The 21129-nt window shown below is 51.6% G+C and overlaps 1 protein-coding gene across 1 annotated transcript; it reads right to left on the bottom strand.

Annotated features, from left to right (window-relative positions):
- Positions 1–14603: 14603 nt before the first annotated feature.
- LOC123451957 (aspartate--tRNA ligase 2, cytoplasmic) lies at positions 14604–20918 on the bottom strand. Its single transcript, XM_045128527.1, has 10 exons — positions 20274–20918; positions 19950–20060; positions 19741–19854; positions 19079–19369; positions 18885–18995; positions 18746–18799; positions 18064–18143; positions 17875–17990; positions 15130–15244; positions 14604–14980 (listed from the first exon to the last, which is right to left on the bottom strand). The coding sequence occupies exons 1-10, from the start codon at positions 20787–20789 to the stop codon at positions 14854–14856; spliced, it is 1635 nt and encodes a 544-aa protein (XP_044984462.1). The 5' UTR covers positions 20790–20918; the 3' UTR covers positions 14604–14853.
- Between the last annotated feature and the right edge of the window lie 211 nt (positions 20919–21129).

The following is a 21129-nucleotide window of genomic DNA, read 5'->3' as shown; positions in this document are numbered from 1 at the left end:
ACCGGATGCGAAGCCATTCAAGCAACCCTTGCACCGTTTCTCCGAGGAGAAGCGGCGTACTATAGGAGAAGAAATTGCTCGACGGCTCGCAGCCGGCTTCATCATGGAAGTTTTCCACCCGAACTGGCTGGCCAACCCAGTCTTGGTGCTGAAGAAAAACAAAACCCGGCGCATGTGTATCGACTACACCAGCCTGAACAAGGCTTGTCCAAAGGATCCATTCGCCCTGCCCTAGATCCATCACGTGATCGAGTCCACGGCCGGCTGCGACTTGCTATCCTTCATGGATGTGTATTCCGGCTACCATGAGATCAAGCTAGATCCGGCTGATCAGCTGAAGACCTCCGTCATCACCCCATTCAGAGCCTACTACTATGTCTCCAGCTTGAAGAACGCACACGCCACCTTCTAGCGCTGCATGCAGAAGTGTCTCCTGCCCAAATCGACAGGAACATGCATGTCTACGTCGATGACATCATCGTCAAATCCAAGAAGCACTTCAGCCTCCTCGATGATCTTCGGGAGACCTTCACCAACCTGCACGAGTACAAGATCCAGCTCAACCCAGAGAAGTGCGTCTTCGGAGTGCGAGCCGACCAGCTCTTCGGTTTCTTCGTGTCTGCACGCGGCATCAAAGCTAACCCGAAGAAGTTCAAGGCCATCGAGTGCATGCACAAGCCGACGCAGCTCCACGATGTCCAGAAGTTCACCGACTGCCTGGCCTCGCTCAGTCGGTTCCTTAGTCGGCTCGGTGAGAAGGCGTTGCCCCTTTACCAGCTCATGAAGAAGACGACCAAGTACGAGTCGACCGACCAGGCGGACGAGGCTTTTTGTGACCTCAAGCGTGCCCTCTCCAGCGCACCCGTCTTGGCCCGCCAATCAAGAAAGAGCCCATGCTCGTGTACACTGCAGCAACCACACGAGTGGTCAGCGTCGCTCTGGTGGTGGAACGTCCTTAGGAGGGCAAGGCGCTGCCAGTTCAGCGCCCTGTCTACTACCTGAGCGAGGTCCTCTCCGCCTCCAAGCAGAACTACCCCCACAACCAGAAGATGTCCTACGGCATATACTTCACCGCCAAGAAGCTGAAGCAATACTTCTAGGAGCACACCATCACCGTGGTGAACACTGCTCCGCTTTCAAAGATCATGGGCAACTGGGACGCCACCGGCCAAATCGCCAAGTGGACCATTGCCATGGCCGACCATGACATCCAGTACGAGTCGGGCACGGCCATCAAGTCACAGGTGGTGCCGACTTCCTCGTCGACTGGGCCGAGACACAGTTCATGCCGCCACCTCCGGACTCCACGCATTAGCGCATGCTTTTCGACGACTCCAAGATGCGAACCGACTTGGGAGTCGGCATCGTTCTGTCATCCCAAAAAGGGGATCAACTCAAGTATGCCCTGCAAAATCCACTTCGACGCCTCCAACAATGTGGCCGAGTATGAGGCGTTCGTCCACAGCCTGCGGCTCGCCTAGGAAATCGACATCCGGTGAATCCTCTGCTTCGGCGACTCGGATCTCATGGTGGAGCAGGCCTCTGGCGAATGGGATGCCACGGACGCCAACATGGCTAGCTACCGCTTCCTCGTCCAACAGCTCACCGGCTCCTTCGAGGGCTATGAGTTCCATCACGTCCCCCAAGGAGACAACGAGGCAGCAGATCCGCTTGCAAAAATCGGCTCCACCCGGCACGCGCTCCCAGCCGGCGTCTCCTTCGAGCAACTGCACAAGCCGACAATCAAGCCGTCTCCGGAGTCAACATCCATCTTCGTGCCGGCGGATCCGTCCGGTCCCGCCTCACGCTCGGGGGCTCCTCTGGCTTCGCCCATGGTGCCGGCGCCGGACGGGTTTGCGACGACCGGTTCCGAACCAGTAGCTGTCATGACGACGGAAGACGCGTCCGCTTCCGCCATGGCCCCGGGGACTGACGTTTCTGCCTCGGGGACTCCGATTGGAAACCTGGGGGCTCCGGCTCCCCCGGCTCCTCTGCTCGAGGCGGCTCTGCCTCCCGTCTCAGCCCCGACTTGGGCTCAGCCCATCCTCGCCTATCTCATGAGTGGCGAGCTTCCTTCGGACGAAACCGAAGCCCGACAGATCCAACGCCGGTGCATCGCCTACGCCATCGTCAACCGCGAGTTGGTTCGTCGCAGCGCAACCGGCGTGTTTCAGCGCTACGTCAAATCAGAGAAGGGACAGGCGATACTCATAGACATCCACGAGGGAGCATGCGGACACCATGCCACCTCGAGGACCCTGGTGTCCAAGGAGTTTTGCCACGGGTTCTACTGGCCAACGACCCTAGAAGAAGCAAGGCGGCACATCGACAAGTCTGAGGGATGCCAGCGCTTCAGCACGCAGAGCCACCTGCCCCGCTACGGCCCTCAAGACTATCTCCCTCGCATGGCCTTTTGCCGTCTCGGGGCTCGACATGGTGGGACCATTCAAGACCTCTCGGGATGGCATGACGCACCTCCTGATAGCCCTCGACAAGTTCACAAAGTGGATCGAGACAAGATCCATCAAGAAGCTGAACGATCCAACAGTTGTGTGATTCATCAAGGATATCACCGTCCGCTACGTCGTCCGCCACAGCATCCTCACCGACAGCGACACCAATGCCTCTAAAGGTGCGATGGCACTTTTGTGCTCCAAGGAAGGCATCCGACTCGACCTTGCATCGGTGGCCCACCCGCAGTAGAACGGCCACGCGGAAAGAGCAAACGACTTGATCCTAGCCAGCATCAAGCCGCGGCTTGTGACACCACTGGTCTGGTTGGCCGACTGTTGGATCCAAGAGTTGTCAGCCGTTTTGTGGAGCCTCCACACCATGCCTAACCGGTCAACCGGTTTCATTCTGTTCTTCCTTGTGTACGGGTCCGAGGCGGTCATCCCCATGGACATCGAGTTCGACTCGCCTCACGTCACCTTGTACATGGAGACAGACGAAAGAGAAGCAAGACAAGACGACGTCGGCCTGCTCGAGGAGGCATGCGAGCTTGCTTTCTGCCGGACGGCCATCCACCAACAGAAGCTTCGCCACTACCATAGCAAGCGTATCAGGCCCCTTTCCTTCCACGAAGGGGACTTGGTACTCACGCGAAACCAACGAACCGCCGGTTAGCACAAGCTATCCTCCCCATGGGAGGGGCATTTCATCATCAGCAAAGCGTTGTACAACAACGCGTACTATCTTATAGACGCCCAGAATCCGCAGAAGCGCAAGAGAGACGCCTCCGGCGAGGAGTCGGAGCATCCATGGAACGCGGCACTCCTTTGCCCGTTCTACTGCTAAGAAAGAAAGAACCAGTGTACGTATGTATCCCCTACCCTTTTGGGCTTAATGAATGAAGCGGGTGCCCCAAGCCGATGTTTGGGGCACACCTTTTCGATTCCCTCAAAACGTGTTGTTTCTTGAGCAAGCTCCCCGGTCCGATTCCTCGGGCCCGGGGGCTTGCTGGCCGGCCCGAACCATCTCTCTATTCGTAGCCGGTCAAGTAGTGTGGGCCGAGCAAAAACCCTTACCACCCTGCCTAGCTACAGACCTACTCCCGGCCATCTGGCTATCGGGACCCGGAATAGGGCAAGTCTTTGGGTAGCCAGAAACCAAAGGAACGGAAGATTAAAAATGAATCGGCAAGCACAAACCTTTTCGGACAAACATTCAAAGCATGCATATATTACACAAAAGCATAGAAGGCCCACCGCCACAAGTTCAATACATTACACCCCGAGTGGGTGGAACTGCGAACTAACCAAAATGCAGGAAAATAAAAACTCTAGTCGGTGGCGCATCCGCCCTTGGCTCCGGCATCGCCCGCAACAGCCGAGGCAGATGCCCCGTCATCAGCTCCAGCACGGCCCGCAGTAGCTGAGGTGGACACTCCGTCTCCGGCTCCGACACCTCCCGCGTCGACCATCGCGCTTGTGTCCTCCTCCATTTTGCGGTCGACATAAGCATCTTCGCTCGATTCGGGGCCCTTGGGATCCATCTCGCTGGTGCTGCCTTCGGGGCCGTTAAGGGCCAATCGATACCGAGCCTCTGGAATCACGCTGTCGTCGGCTCTCCGCCCCGGGACGTACTCATCCCACGGGGCAAACAATGCAAGATTTCTAACCCGCACGAGCATTTCGCCATCGAACGCCGCCAGCTCCGCCTCCGTGCTGGCGCGCTGGGACGCAAGCACGCTCAAGTCGAGGTATGAGTACCATGACTTGGCGACACGGAGCGCCACATACGCGCTGTCTCATGCCGCTGAGGCGCGCTAGTCGCCCATCCGGGCGCTCCCAGCCTCCACCACCTCGATAGTCGGCTCATGGAATCTGGCTCCACCGCACCCTACTAGAGGGTGTGGATCACGGCAAGCCCGGCCTCCTCGAGGCTCGCCAAGGCTCTCTCGAGCTCCTTCACGCGGGCCTTGGAGGCGATCCCAAGCTCCTCCATAGTCTAGCTGGCGAACGCCGCAATATGAGCGTCTGCATCCCGCTGCTCCTCGCGATGGGCCACTACGGTCGCATCCGCCGCATTCTGCATCCCCGAGAAGAGGTCCCAGGAGGAAAGCGGGCGCACGGTATAAGAAAGGAGAAGAAGGGGGGCAGGCCCAAATCGACACAAGAAGAACAGACCAAGACAAATAAAACTTACTGGAAAGGAGAGTATCCACCTCATGCGCCTCCTCCTCCAGCTCACGCTCCCTGGTCACAAACGCCTTGACCTGGTTGGTGAGCTCGGCCCGGGCGACGCGCATTACCTCGACCTCCTCCGCTAGCCGGTCGTCCTTGGCCTTCACAGTCGTGCTATGGGCAGTCTCCCGTTGCTTAATCTCCTCGCGGTGGACGGTGTCCAGTCGCTCCAGCTCTGCGCCGCCATCTTCCGGGCCGCCCCTCCCATGGACGGCGGTCCTGCTCAATCAGCACCCGCTACACTGATTCCATCCCGGCCCAGCCGGCACGCTCCTTCTCGGAGCTCCCTCCGCCCTCTGTCGTCGCCGTTCAAATCGACTTCGCCAAGGCGCTAGGGGCCTTGCTCGTCATCCTTCGATGAGCATGAACTCTCACAAAGAAAAACAAGGAAAAGGGAACAAGCTGGTTGAAGGGCTTACCCGGTGCTGACGGAACCGATCGCCTAGTCAGCCCCGTCGGCATCACCTGCTACTTCTTCACGCCGCCTCTGCGGCCCCCAGCTGGATGCCCACCGGCTTCTCGCTTAGGAGCGGGGCGGGTACCCATCAGCAGCTTGCCCTGCCTCTTCGCCTCTGCCTCATCTCTAACGGAGCCACGAACGGCTTGGCGCACCCGTCTCCTCGGCATGCTGGCGACATCGTCTGGCGCCTTCAGCATCGTCATCATCCCAACCGAGTAGCTCGGACTTGAGAAACTCACCAGCCGGATTGGATCCCTCCGACTTCGCCGCGTCGTCTCCCGACGCCTCGTTGTAACACCCAAGATGCGATTCTATCCTTATTTCAACGCGAGGGCCTCGACAGGAATAGAAACACATCTCGTCGTTTTGCAAGAATGGATATCGTTACAAGTACATGTACTGAAAAGATGAGTATAAGGAGTTGGCTTACACTCGCCACAAGCTACATCAATACAACAATATACAGTCATCGTGAAGAAGAGCAGGGTCCAACTACGAACGAAAACAAACGATAAAAGAATACGTCCATCCTTGCTATCCCAGGCTGTCGGCCTGGAACCCATACTAGATCGATGATGAAGAAGAAACTCCAAATAGAACAATCATCGCGCTCACGTCAACGTATTGCTTTACCTGTACCTGCAACTGGTGTTGTGGTAATCTGTGAGCCAGAGGGACTCAACAATCTCATTTCCAAAGGTATCAAGACTAGCAAAGCTTGATGGGTGAGGTAAGGTTAAGTGGTGAGGCTGCAGCAAGCGACTAGAATTTATTTGAGGTGGCTAACTTACGAGTACAAGAATAAAAGAGGGGGAATATCAACGTGTAGCGGACGTGAACTACTGATGATCAAATTAATGATTCTGAACACCTACTTACGTCAGACATAACCCCACTGTGTCCTCTTCCGGATACATAACTTATGAGAAGAGACAATCACGGTTACGCACTCAGTTGGCAAGTTTTAGTTAAGTTAACTTTAAGTTGTCTAGGACCGAATGTTAAACAAAGTTTCCATGTTGCCACATAACCGCGGGCACGGATTTTCGAAAGATTTAACCCTACAGGGGTGCTCCAACCGGTCCATCAAAATTACCAAAATCCGCATAGAAATCCTCGATCATGAAACTCGCGATCTCGTCGGACTCCTGAGTGGAAAACCTCAACTCTGAGATAGCCCAAAGCATCACCAGAATCCCAATGAACCTCAACTCGTAAAATGTAAAACTAATCCAGCAAGGCCGCCCGGCGTGCCGACAGACCCTATAGGAGCCGCGTATCTTGTTCTCAGGGCATGACCGCATGGCAGGACGTTGGGTTGGTTGAAATCCCGGGTGACCAGGGAGCGCCAGACATCGCCCGGTTTGGACCAACACTCATGAGGAGCACTCGCCCGGGGTCGATTAAATTTCCTCGGGTTAATTACTACCTATGTGGTTCATTAGTTATTAGGCAAATGTAGTACCAAAGTTGGGCCTTGCAAAACCAGTTTTAGACTCAAACGAATTATCAAGGGGGTCCCCATAACAACCCCGATCGTGTTAGGAGCGCCCAAATATGGAATATAACACCGGTAGCCGAAACTAAGGCGAGAAAGATGGAACAAATCACCATGATAGAAAGCCGAGCCTTCCACATTTTACCAAGTATATAGGTCCATTAAATTAATTAGCAATTATAAGGTGATATAATAAAGAACCCATGTTATCACATGGAAGCAACTGCACCTGCAACTAGCAGCGCTAACACATGGTTAAGCAAGCGGTAAAATAGCCAATCAGTGGTTTGCTAGCTTGTAGAAAGGTTGAAGGTTTCATGGCAATGTTGAGAGGCTGAAATTTAACAGGTGGTAGGCAACGAGACATAACGAAAGAAACGAGACAACTAGCATGGCATTTATAGTAATGATATCTAGGGAAATGATCATCCTGCATGTGATCCCACTTGGAAGAAGAACGACTACGTGAAGCAGACGAACCGACGTAGTCGAACGGATCCGCATATTCCGACACGCTTGCGGAACTCTATCGAGACGAAGCAAACCGAAAACAAGAATCAACACACGATATTCACCACAGCACATGCATGACATGATGCACAACACATATGATGCATGATCAGTTTCAAATATGCAAGGCATGGCATGGCAATTCACACAATCAAACACTACACATTAAGTGAAGCTCAATATGCAACGAGTTGCATATTGACGAACCTCCACATTCAAATATTTAGTTCACTCTCGTTTAGGTACACGGCGATATTAGATGTTGTTAAACATGGCAAGGGGTGAAGCACAAATAAACTACCTATCTAGGCATTTTAAATGAGTCCGGAAACATCATATAGCATTTCCGAAACGACCCCACACGTTAACTTTGAAATGTGTCCAGATTTGTCCTAACCACATTTTATATTTGTTAAACGACAAAACAAAGTGGTTCATGAGAAACTACGCGTCATTCTAGCCGGTTTACATATATAGCTCATCTCCAACGGAGCTACGGTTAACTAGCTACGAATTAAACCATTTCTATCACTCGACACGCAAACCAATGCATACAACATGTTTAACAGCTTTAAATATGCATGATATTTGGAAAATATTAATCTACGTGAAATTTTACACGTTTTACATATATGACTTGTTCCGATCCATCGCACGGATTAAAAGCTACGTGCGTTTTAAAAATATGCAAGTTTTGTTAAATTAATAAATTCGCAAACCTAAAAAACTAAACAGGCTGAAATCTGCTACATGCCGAATCTGACCATGGGCTCAAGATACTATAATGCACCGGGGGCAGGGGATAGGCACAAATGGGGGTGCTCACCTTGCGGGGTGCGGCCCAGATCGGCGGTGGCTGAGAAGGCCGGCCTGGTGGAGCGTTGGCTGGCTGCTCGGTTGAGGGGTGGCCAGCCCACTCAGGTGTTCGTGGTCAATGGGGAGCACTCTCCCTGATCTGGATCTCGATCCAGGTCGAGAGCAAGGCAGCGCTCGATGCACTTGGCGGCGGGAGGCGCTGCTCTGATGGTGGGGGCGCCAGGATCCGGCGAGGTTACTCCTGGTGGCGGGATCCGACGATAACCGACGGGGTGGCGGCTCTCGGCGAGCTCGCTGGCGGGGCAACGTAGATACGGTGGCGCGGGCTGCTGCCCTCCGATGGTTGCGACTGTGCGGAACTCCGGCGAGCGTGGGGCGGCCCGGTCCGGTGACGGAGGCTCCGGCGATCGGCCTGCGGGGTGGCCGGTGCCAATGGCGGCGACTCAAGGGCGACTGTGCCACACGAGCGGCTGGCGCAAAAGCTGGCACGGGGGCTCCTCCCCTCGGGAGCTCGGGCAGAACCTGGTGCTGGCCCGGATCGGGCCCGGGCGGGCCAGATGCGGGCTCGGGCGGGCCTGGCTGGAGGAGTGAGAGGTGGGAGGTGGCGGCGACATGGATTTCGAGGTGAGGAAGACTAGGGTGTGCCAATTAGGCACGGGAGGTGTTTATATAGGGAAAGGGGCTAGGGTTAGCAGTTTTGCGCGTTTTCGGACCCTCCGATCTCGATCGGACGGCTCCGGTTACGCCCTAGGATTGGATAGGCTAGTGGGACGTGTAGAATAGGCCATGTGGGGAAGAGAGGGAGGTTTGCGGCCCGACACAAGATTTTTTAAAACACCAAAAAACGTGTGACGATAAACCGATGACGGTGCCGCTACGGTCGACCGTTCGGGTATCGAACGGACTCCGATTGCGACGAAATTTGGCAAGCGTCCTACCTACATTAAAATAAGGTTGCACGCCAAGTTTCAACCCAATCCGGAAACATTATATACACACTTTTTGAAACAATATTTTATCGATGTCGCGGGCGTGTGCGTGTGTGGTTGGTCTCGAAACGGTCAACGACGAAAACAGAGAGAGCCGGCAACTAATAATGGATGCAAGTTTAGAAAACTGGAGGCAACAAAGTGCCAATGCAATGAGGATGATGTGCATGATTCGATGATGAATGGGACAGACAATCTAATCACACGGCGGCAATGGAATAAGAGGGGAATCTTCTAGAGCATCGGTATCGGGCTGTCACACTCGTCTCCGGCGTGGGCCGTCTCCCTCGGCTCCACCTCGTCGGTGTCCTCGATCTCCTCGGGATCCGACTCCAGCACGTTATCCGTCGGCGGGTCGTAAACTTGCAGCCGGGAGAACAATTATCGTTGCAACCGGCATATGGCGTCACACACTAGAACGCAACATGAACAATAGAGGAAGACAAACCGGTGCGTCGCTTACCATCGGGGCCGGTCGTAGGGGGCCTTGCCCCATCTCGAGTCATCTTCATCCATCGGGGTGGCAGAGATCAGGTTCACCCGCCTCGCCACATGGTGTGCCCACAACTCCTTCGTCGAGAGCCGGCACACGTCATGTCGGCCGCCCATTTAACAGATGAGGTGCGGGCGGCGCTGCAGCGGCTGGACCCGACGCGACACCATGGTAGCAAGGAGATCCACGATCGTGAGGCCTTCCACCTCAACCATTTGCGTCAGCGGGGTGCAGATATGTTCCCCCTCCACAACCGGATGCGACAGCTCAGACTTCAAGTTCATATTTTCAACCGACGGTGCATTGAAGAAGGCGGGCAGGTTGATGTGGTCGTTTGTCGGGTTGACGTTCTTCACGTAGAAGAACCCCCTCTACCAGTTCTTCATTGAGTCTTGTAGGGGAATCCGGATCCGGAGCGGTGGTAGACGGGCGTCGCTCCGCAGGGGGTCATCCGCTTCTCGTCGGTGGCCTTGTTCATCACTAACAGTTGCTTGAAGAAGAAGAGCCGACGCAAGAGATCCAGGCGCGACTCGATCCCCAGAAAGCCCTCGCAAAAGGTGACGAAGGCGGCCAGGTGGAGGACGACATTGTCGGCGAGGTGATGAGGCTACATGTCGTAATGCGCCAAGAAACGGAAGAAGAAGTGGCTCGCCTGCAGCCCGAGCCCTCAGCAAAGTGCTCGGCGAACACCACCACCTCGCCGTCCTGTGCGGCCGCAGAGTTCTTCGCCCCCGGGATGCACGCGGCGAAGAGCTCCGCCGACGACAGCTTGCGACGATAACGGAGGACCTCGATGTGCTCCTCGTCGATGCCGTTGCCGTCCCAGGTGCCCCGGGTTGACGACATGCTCGGTAGCGGCTTGGGACGCGGGGCCAAAGGCGAGAAAGGCCGGCGGGTCACGTCGGACAACGACGCTAAACGGCGGCAACAGGCGCGCTGCTGGCGTCTATGTCCCCCCTCTCTTAATTCGGGAGGGAAGGCGTCGGAGGAGGCATGGGACGGGGACGGGAGAGCGAATGGCTCCCTCGGCCCCTCCTCCTGCCCATTTAAACCCCGCGCGGGGTAGTGGGGAAGGGGATCCCACGCGCACGATCCCCACTACCCCCACACCGCGCGGGCGGCATTATTGCGCATCGGGAGCGCCAACCGTCGCCCCCAAATCCACAAAAGATCCACGCGCGTGGGCCGAGGCTGCCGTCAAGAGGGCCCCGCCCCGTGGGCCGGTCTTGTCACATGCCTGGCCTGTCAGGCCTCGGTTTGCGGGATGCTACACGTGGCCCACTCCCTCTACGCGTCGAAGAGCCCGAGGAGGCTTGTGCCACGACCGGCTATGGTCCGAGCCGTCTCCGGTGAGCACGCGATCTGGCCGCAGCCCCGCAACTCGTGGGGTGAAATCCAAGCCAGCGAGGTCCGCCGCCCCGAGCAAGCGGGCTTCCCCTGCTTCAAGGACTACTAACGAGGGGATAACTCCGGGGTAGGCCAAAAGTAAGCCTTTCTCCATTCTCCTTTCAAAGTCATATACGAGACGATATATTCTCTGAAGGGTTGGTTGCTCCTGGCCGGCTACACAGTCGAGCCGGCCTAGGCGAGGCCGCCCTCCATCCGGCTCGACTGCATCCCGCCAGTCGGTGGGTCAGCCCCAGTCACATCACCCTGACAAACCGCATCAGGGGCATCATCACCAAAGGCATGGCTACAACGGTTCAGCTATCGTTGACCTGACCGCGTGTGGCTATAGTGGGGGGGTCGTACCACTGACCATCGCCGACTGCGACTAGCCGAGGCGGCACAGTGACGGGCATGCCCTCATCCACTCCATTACCTGCCCTGGCGTGGCAACAGTGCAGCCGACCGTACCGTTGACCGAAGCCGGCTACGCAAGACGACGCGCCCAATGCGGCGCACGCCGCTGCGTAACAATCATGCACCAATGGAGACGTCTGGTCAACGGGCCCCATCTCGTGACGGGACCCAGCAGTCGGCGGGCCCCTACTTGCGACAAGACTTCTCCAACCAGTGGGCCCTCTTGCCGGCTCGAGAGGCTGTCAGTCAGGTCCCACCCAGTACCCTTTATACCTATTGTAAGCCAGGGGTTGGCATATAAAACCCCCTGGTACTACCCCATGCAGGGGGTGGACTAATCTCATACTCACACCACATAGGAGAGGCAAAGAGAGCACCCACCTCCTTCTTCCTCCTCCAGCATACAGCTGAAGTAGCATATGGTAGTCCCGTCCAGATTATCAACCAACGCAAAAGAAGGACTAGTGGTGCTACCTCCCACGGAGGGCCCGGGACTTGGGTACATCGTGTGTCTCGCACCGGTTGTCCCCAATCCCGTTTCCGAAGCCCGTCGGCGTTCTTACGATCCCAACCACGTACGATTAGCCACCCCATGGCATATGTCGTGAGAAAACGACAACAAGGGATTCCATCCACACAAGACTAGCCTCACTCACGGTAGATCTTCACGAAGTAGGTGATCTCCTTGCCCTTACAAACATATTGGTTGAACTCCACAACACGAAGTAGGAGGCTCCCAAGCGACACCTAACCAATCTAGCAGGCACCACCCTCCAAAAGGTAACAGATGTGGTAGAACGATGAACTCCTTGCTCTTGTGCTTCTAAAGATAGTCTCCTCAACACTCAATCACTCTCTCTCAGATTTGGCACGGGTAGGAGAGATTGATCTTGTGGAAAGCAACTTGGGGAGACTAGAGATCAAGTTTCGAATGATTGGAATGGAATCTCTTGATCTCAACACATGAGTAGGTGGCTCTCTCTCTCTCTCTCAGAAAAATGGATCTGGCAAGTGTAAGTGTGTTCTGAGTGCTTCCTCTACGAGTGAGAGGTAGGTGGATGGGTATATATAGGCATCTCCAAAAATCCAACCGTTACAACATTATTGGCCAACTCGGTGACACCGAAATGTTAATATCGGTGGTACCGAGTGTAGTAAATGTGGCAACTTTGAATTATCGGTGTGACCGATAAATGAATCTCGGTGGTACCGATACGATGACCTAGAGTGGATTTCCAAACTCGATGAGACCGATTTCAAACTCGGAATTTCTGAAACTTGAAATTAGCTTAACCAAAAGTTGGTCACCCAATCTCGGTGGCACCGATAGGAATGTTGGTTGTACCGAGATGGTGGGGTTGGCATAGGATCTGTCTAAATGTAAAATCGTTATAGCCGAGTAGGAAATGTTGGTGGCACCGATTTTGCTGGTTTGCGTTTGGACAGAGATATTTTGTCGGAGAATGGCTGAGTTTTTTTGGTGGCTATCTTTAAGCACGTGAGCAACCAATTCATCATAATACATCATCCCATTTTAATAGTATTGGCTTTCCTATGGACTCAAAGTGATTTCTCACAAATGCAAAATGAAGAGTTTTCTTGCTTGAAGCTTGAGACAATCCTATTCCTTCCTTCATCAAAGGGGCTTCTCCGCACAATCCTATAGCCAAAGCTCTCTGTGGACTAAACGTGAAATATACTAGGTAAAAGTGTTAGTCCAAGAGACAATGTATGTTGTCATAAATTATCAAAACCACCAAGGGAGCATATTGTGCTTTCATGACCCTCGAAGGAAGGGGAAGAGTAGTCTCCCTCCGCCACCGTGAAGCACAGATCAGGTTGATTTTTTGGCGGGGGAAGACGATCGTCGTGGCCTACGCCCTCGCTCATCGGGCAAGTCACCGGTTGTGTGACCCGGCGAAGCGATGGATGTAGCCTTCGTGGGACCCAAGCGGCGGCCTTTGCCCATGGTCTACTTTTCTTCATTGTCCGCGAAGTATCGGTTGCATCGTCGTGTCGTCGGGGCGTGACCGATGCGGAATTGACGACGACGCGGACATGGCTTCTTTATACGCCTACCGGACATGTTGCCGCCATCCCTCGTGGTGGATTTGCTGGGAGAAGGCGTTCGCCAGCCTAAAGGACGGTGGCACCGGCTCTGGAGAGCGAGTAAGCCTGCATGTATCTAGTTGGCTCGCCAGGTAAACCAGGCCACTGGAGTGCCGAAGAGCTCCTTATTCTGCCTGTCGAAGAGCCCATCTCACAAGACTTTGAAGCCGGACGCCATGATAGATGTGCTGCAAGGAGGAGATGGAGAGTGGAGGTCCGGTATGGTTCTTGGCACGCGTCTGGCCACATTTAAATAGCGGGCAGATATGAGGCACGAGTCGAAGTGGTGTTTAATGTCGGCCGGCACGAGAACGAACGTGTGACTCTGTGGATGTTGGAGTAGGTTCCTCGGCACACGTGCTAATATAGTGAAGGTAGACGGGCAAATACACGTGTGGGTGTTGGAGTAGGTTCTTCGGCACACATGCTAATTTAATGAAGGTAGACAGGCAAATACACGTCGTTTCGATGGGAAGAGAAGGCATGTGTAGCGGGGCGGCGCTCTCGGTCGACGAGCCGCTTCAGTGCTGGCTTAAGTGAGCTGTCGCATCTGCTCCAGGCCCGTATGAATACAACACTGACGGTCTAACGAAAAAATAAACTAGCAAGAAAGAGGGGTCATCATGTTTGGTGGAGGTAGACGGGCTGACATATGTCGTTTCAATAGGTAGAGAAAGCATGCGTAGCAAGGCGACGCTCTAGGCTGGCAAATTGGCTGACAAATTGCTTCAATGCCGGCTTAAGTGAGCGGTCGGGTCTGCTCCGAGTCAGCATGAATACATTGCGTGGTCCCGACAGTTTGGGCTCGGCTTTGGAGGGGCCCTTAGACCGCTTTGAATGTATCTGCTCCTTTTTTGGCGCGGAGAATTTCATATTAACAAGAGTTGTATACGATGTGTATCGAACCTCCAATGGGGAGAAATGTCACTCAAAATTACCCCTCCTATCAAGGATTTTTCTCAATACTCTCGTGACGCCACACTTAGTTGCTGTCGTAAATAAACTGGATCCACGTGAATGGACACATTGCAGTTTGACTAGCATGCACCGCATGAGCTTAGCACGATAATTAAATTAACACTCCCTCTGTAAAAAACGTAAGACGTTTTGGCAGTTTAAAATAGTACAATGATTAGTGCATTTTCTGCTTCGGACATCCCGGCTGCATCCCTAGGTTTGACATGAGACAAATAACGAAAATGGCAGCACTATCACACAAAATCACGGCTAGCAGACCAACTTGGAAAAGCAGATTAATTTTCATTTTGTTCGAGATTGGTTATCAACATAAGCAGCTTTGTGAGTATTAACAGAAGCTCCAACACACACTGACGGTGCTACACATTGGCCACGCCATTAACTCAAACGTAATGAACCACGCTGCACCCATCATCGCTGCACCCATCATCGTAGGTTGTTTCAGTACTTGACTAGCAGATTGGTGAAGATGATGACAACCATGGTGCAAGCTGTCGACGCAGAAAGGAAACTTATGGCGCGAGCCTCTGTGGGTCGCGAGGGAAAAGCGATGTCTTCCTGATGTTGTTGAGGGCGCAGAACAGCATAACCACTCTCTCCAACCCGACCCCGAAACCGCCATGAGGAGGTGCACCGTAGCTGTGATTGTCGGCATAGGAGGAATTGAGTACCAAAGTGAAGAAAGTAAATGTATTCACATTGAGATGGATTGTTGGAAAACATGTAGTAAAATACTGCAATATTAGAAAGTTGCCGCTATACAATTAGACAAGATCACAAGAACAAACCTGAATGATTCAATGTACGATGCAATAGTACTCGCATCAATTCCACACTCGATTGCACGTTTCCTCAGAAGTTCAGGCGTATGTATTCTTTGCGCTCCAGAAATAATTTCCTCACCTGTCATACAAATAAAATTGGTCAGAATCAGAATCAAAACTAACAAGCACTCGTGCTAATATATTCTGAACATAGCAGACAGTTTAATATGCAAAATCGATAATATGTTCGTTTAAGGTCTTCATTGTTTGTATAGATGGGAGAACTTTGCTTCAATATACCACTATGTCTTCTTTTTTCTTGAATTGTTGATGGACCTAAGAAACAAGGCAACACAAAACCGAGGCTAGGACGATGTTAGCTATCAGTGGAAGCAGTGGAGAACTTACTTCAATATAGTTTGTTCAAGTTTGTATGTCCTAGACTACAAACTTGTGAGGAATCAGTGGAGAGTCCAACTCATGTTAACTACTCCCTCCGCCCCATAATGTAAAATGTCTTTGCAAGCTGACAAAGCTTGCAATATATTCTGGGACGGAGGGAGTATGAACCTTTGTACCTCGGACACATACATAAATAGAGGAGGTGAGCACGTATTGCTCAAGCAAGAATGATGGTTAGTCTTTTCTCACCCAAAGGTTCTCTCATCCAGGCTATGTCTATATAGATATTCTTTCAAAACCCTAATCTCCTATAAAGCATGCCATATGGACATCATCATATTGTAAGCAAGGTTACATCATCAAGTTGTATAAATTATTTACCCGAGGAAGAACTGACCTAATATAGATATTTGCTGTGCCATTATACTTTCACATGCAACATCTCCCTATAACCACAACCTGTTGAAATAATCACTACATTCTACTGTTTTTATTTTGTTGACCCAGAGACTTCTTTTTGTATCCGACTGGAAAACTCATCCACAATAGAACATCATTCCTACCATTCTATGGGTCTAGATATCAAAGGATAAGTATAAGAAACAGTGTCATGAAGAATAGTGGCCCTGCTCTACCCATCTAGTCCAATAGTTCTGCCATATGTCTGCATGATACCCCCTCCTGTTTCCAAAATATGCAAAATTATAGCTTCAACTTCCATTCCAAATGTGCATCTGATTCCACGATTTTGATATAACTTTCAACCATTTTTCTCTTAAATTTGTATCATGTTTCGTTAATTCTCATTTATCTGAATGTTGGTATGGACTAGAGTGACACACATCATCCCAGCAAGAAAAAGTAACCAAATGAATGTGGGTAATATGGTCATTCCTAGATTTGTATTGGGTTCTGTGCAAGATCCCAGAAAACACATGTTCAGGAACTGAGGTACCAGTATACTAGTAACTTTTATGACCCAATTAGGAAAAATGATGTCGCAAGAAACTCAACAGTTCTTGGCCTCGATCTCCAATTCTCCAAGGACGGTGGCCGCTCCGTCAGCGAGGTCGCGCCAAGGCTATACGCTTGCATCCCCAAGCGACGGCGCAAGCAGCGCCCTATTGCAGAAGGCCTCCTCAACCACACCTGGGCTAGAGACATCCACGGCCACCTAGGCATCCATGAAATAGGCCAATACTTGCTGCTGTGGCGCGAAACCGAAGGCTTTGTTCTCACCGAGGGACCGGACCAGCTAATCTGGAGGTGGACTTCAAATGGCTGCTACTCTGCGCGCAGTGCATACCTCGTCACCTTCCAGGGCTCCACTAGCTGCGATGCATGGAAGCTGACCTGGAAAAGCTGGGCGCCACCCCGCGTCAAGTTCTTCCAATGGCTTGCCAATCTAGACAGGTGCTGGACAGCGGACCGCCTGCGCCGCCGCGGCCTTCAACACCATCCACGCTGTGTCCTTTGCGACCAAGAGCATGAAACGATGCGCCACTTGCTAGTCACCTGCCCCTTCTCGCGGCAGGTGTGGCATGACACGCTCTCCTGGCTGCGTTTGACATGCCGGCCGCCAGACCAAGAGGCCTCCCTAAACGACTGGTGGATGCAAACCAAGCTGGACACGCCTAAGGCTATGCGCAAGGGCCTCGCCACGGCAACCCTCCTCACAGCATGGATGCTTTGGAAGCACCGCAACTCATGTGTGTTCGACGGCGAACGGCCCTCCACTGCCGTGCTTTCGGCAAAGATCAGAGAGGAAGCCTCCCTTTGGATTCGGGCTGGGGCCACCGGCCTTGGGACGATTGTGCCACCTACCTGGGACGTGCACTAGTCTTGTGCAGGCCTTTCTTTCCTTTTCCTTTTCTTTTCTTTCTTTTGAGCCCCTGTAGCCTCCTTCTCGAAGGCATGTACTGTACATATTCTCTCCCTTTTCAATGAAAAGAAACGCAAGCCTTTGCGTTTTCCCGAAAAAGAAACTCAACAGTTGAAAAAGGTAAACTTAATTAATGCTCCTTTTTTGTATATTTATATGTAATTTTTGTTTGAAACGAGTATTTATGAATTTGTTTTTGTTACACTGACAGTAATATTAGACATACAAACATGATTTAATTTTACTAAAAGGAGAGGTGGTAGGCAACTTCCTGTAATTGTTTCCTCAAGTACAAGTGGCTAGTTGCAAACAAAGGAAATGGTAACATACTGACATGGGAAGCAACTTTAATTCTTCACTGAGAAATCAAAGAAAAATTAGGTCTTCAAATATATAAAATTAAAACAAAAGCTACGCCCATGCAACTGGAATCACAAGCCAAACAACTTCTTTGGTAGTGTTGTAATAATTAATTTGATACTGACCTCGAATGAAGACATCAAAAGAGTTGCTGTAAGCTGGATCATCGTAGCAAGGCATGGTGTAGAAAGGGCGCACAGCCAAAGGATATCGATAGAGGATGAAAAATTCTGTGCCATACCTAGAAATGAACAGATAAGTTAGCATGTTGAAATTAAGTGATACAGTTACATACGTGCAGTAGATCTACATACTTCTCCTTAACAAGCCGACCAAGTTTCTTCTCAGCTTCAGTGTTAAGGTCACCCATAGGCTCAATTTCAGTTCCGGCTTCCTGCCAAACAGACAAGTCATCCATAAATCTTGTCCAACTGAACTAATAAGTAAGTTCTCGGTAACTGCCAGCTTTTCAGCGGACCTGATTTCTGAAGAAAATTAATCCCTTGTTTCAAAATGTCAAGCACATCCACCCATGATGTACTCTAATTATTATTTTCAGCTACAGAGAAACCATTCTGCTGGTGATGTCATAAAGGACTGCCAATTTCTACCGGTTTTTCAGCTAACAAGAAAACATGATAATGGTCAAGCTGGAAGTACCGGTTGGTAGATAACATTTGTTCAAAACGAGATGTCAATACACACTTCAAACTGGTAGGAAACATGCAAAATATAGAACACCAATTCATATGTGCTGCACCACTGCAGTACTTAGTATTATTCGTAATTTGAAGATCATATAACCACTCCAAACAACTATCAACAGTATGTTTCTTTTTTCACAGGAATCTCAATTAGGACAGCTCAGTCAAAACACCAGTAATATATGGGGCTATTAAATTTCCAACATCAATCACACTGTGAGAACACAAGAGCATACTGCATGCAAGTGAGCGTCAACATAATGATGAAATAGACAAGAGTACAAGTTAGTACCTTCAGCATTTTAATCCCTTCCTCGTACGTCAGCTTCAAGGTTTTCTCTAGGTACTGTATAAAGTAGAAGAAGTTGAGACAGTAACTTCAGCAAAAGCATACATATAACAACACAAGACAATAAGAAGTAATGTTTTACCTTCAGAGGTTCAAATGGATACTGCCTATTTATTGTCTCAAGTTCCTTCTGACAATTTTCATTCAAGTGTTTGAATATTGCTACAAATAAGCCATCTATGATATCACAAACCTGTGTACAAAAACCAGTACCTGGTCACCATCACTTCAATAAATGAAATAAATAAAGACTTATTTCCTCCAAATCTTCCTTACCTCAAAGTAGTGCTCCTTGATCTCCATCTCAGCATCCAACCCAATAAACTCACACAGATGCCTGTGAGTGTTTGACTTTTCTGCTCTAAATACAGGACCAACCTCAAACACGCGGCCAAAGCCACCACAGATGCTCATCTGCTTGTATAATTGGGGAGATTGTGCTAAACAAGCAGGCTGGCCATTGTACTCCAGCTTGAATACAGATGCACCACCTTCACTTGATCCACCAATCAACTTTGGACTGTGGATCCCGATAAAGTTCTCCGAGAACAAAAATTCTCTGAATTTCTGCATGCGTATCGAGCAACCATTACATGTACAAACCAAAAGAAGAAAATTAACATTACATGCTACAGAAAGACATGATAAAATCTATCTGCGTGAGATGCCACATGAATGTCACGAACATAAGCATAGTTTTGATGAACAATATCTCATGCTGCATGTTAAATACAGGTTTGTGCAAGATGCCTTTTGCTGGTAGATGGAGATACTAAGATGAAAGAATGACAGGTGACCGGACCTTCTTTTATATAATAATAATAATAACAGCGCACGCGGTGCTAGCCGTAACAGAACATGCTATTTGTTACAGCAGCATGCCTTACTGCATGAATGGTAACAGTCGGTCGGTATAAACAAGGACTAATAATACTCACGTTCTCAACATGGCATTGGATGCGGAAGATTGCTTGATTCGCAGGTGTCCGTAGATCGATAGCTCGATAGTTCAAGCGTGTGTCCTGAAGAACTCGTACCAGCTTCTCTCCATTCTGTAACCATGGCAAGGATAAGAATCATAGAGCAAAAGCTGGGACCTCCTGCAAAGAGGAAGAAGGCGAATGAAAAGAATTTGCAACGGACGTACTTGTTCAGCCTTGTCGAATTCTGCTTCACTACGGGCCGCATCCTCAAGGTTGATCGGAAGTGTGGGGATCGCCCTATTGATGCAGTAGACCTTCCTAACCTGGATCTCAACCTGCCCGTCAAAGCGAACACACAAACAATTGATGAGGTAGGCACACTATAACACACAAACAAACAGAAATTGTAATGAGCATGCACTTCACATTCTAAATTAGGCGACAACAATTCGAATCGAATAAGGAAGGTTACAAAACCACCATCTAACAATGCGAATGATGGTTGCTACCGATGACGAGAAACAAGCAAAATGGCCCACATGACTGACCTGCTGTGTTGTGGCCTTGAGGGGCTCCTTGGGGAGGGTGACGATGCCCTCGACATCGACGATGCTCTCCTTGCTGAGGGAGGTGGCGAAGCGCACCATCTGCGTGCTGACGCCGGCGTCGGGGCTGGCGACGAGGACGCACTGCACGGTGCTCATGCTCTGGCGCAGCACGACGAAGGCCATCTTCTTGCTGACGGGGCGCAGCGTCTGCGCGGAGCCGCGGATGAGCACGGAGCGGCCCGCGGCGGCCTCGTCGAGGTCGCCGATGTCGGTCCAGGTCCTGCCGGAGATGACCTTGGACTGGATCTCCTCGACGGGGACATCGCCGTAGTTGGCCGCGAAGGGGTCGGCCTCCTCCGCCTGCGGCTGCTGCTGCTGCTGGCGCTGCGACGCCTTCCCGGCCTTCTCCGCCTTCCGCGCGTCCTTCTTTAGCTGCTTCTTGCTGATGGTCGCGGCGGACAGGTCAGCCTCGAGCTCCTCCGTGGAGGCAGAGGCGGGCGCGGGCTCCGACGACATCGCGGCGGTGGCGGGCTGGCGGCGAGGGGAAACAGGAATAGGGTTTAGCGTGGTCTGGTGGGATGGTGGTGGACGGGGTGACCTTGACGACCGGACGCCCTCGATGGACCGGGCTTAACTTCAGGTTGGTGTGTAAGCCTACCGGCCCAGCCCGTCTGACGTTCTATAGGCTTTGGCGGCCCCCGGAAAAGGAACCTAAAGAATTCAGGTCAATTCTTTCTGAGAAACATGTGAACGCGAAGCAACAACTTCTTGCCCGGAAATGGTATTGGTAGAATGTGTCGTCGTTACCCGGTATTCATAGATTCAGTTTGGCTTTGCTGTGGGCGGTACGTGGCGA

This window comes from Hordeum vulgare, chromosome 5H, assembly GCF_904849725.1.
Source record: "Hordeum vulgare subsp. vulgare chromosome 5H, MorexV3_pseudomolecules_assembly, whole genome shotgun sequence".
Taxonomy (NCBI): domain Eukaryota; kingdom Viridiplantae; phylum Streptophyta; class Magnoliopsida; order Poales; family Poaceae; genus Hordeum; species Hordeum vulgare.
This window is presented reverse-complemented; position numbering and strand designations above follow the sequence as displayed.

What these genes read in the sequence shown, in the direction of transcription:
- LOC123451957 (XM_045128527.1), bottom strand. Translation starts at nt 20,789, where the DNA reads ATGTCGTCGGAGCCCGCGCCCGCCTCTGCCTCCACGGAGGAGCTCGAG. An exon ending in TCAAGGCCACAACACAGCAG is followed by an intron (nt 20,061 to 20,273) that starts GTCAGTCATGTG and finishes TTTGACGGGCAG; the next exon opens with GTTGAGATCCAGGTTAGGAA. An exon ending in TCAAGGAGCACTACTTTGAG is followed by an intron (nt 18,996 to 19,078) that starts GTAAGGAAGATT and finishes TTTTGTACACAG; the next exon opens with GTTTGTGATATCATAGATGG.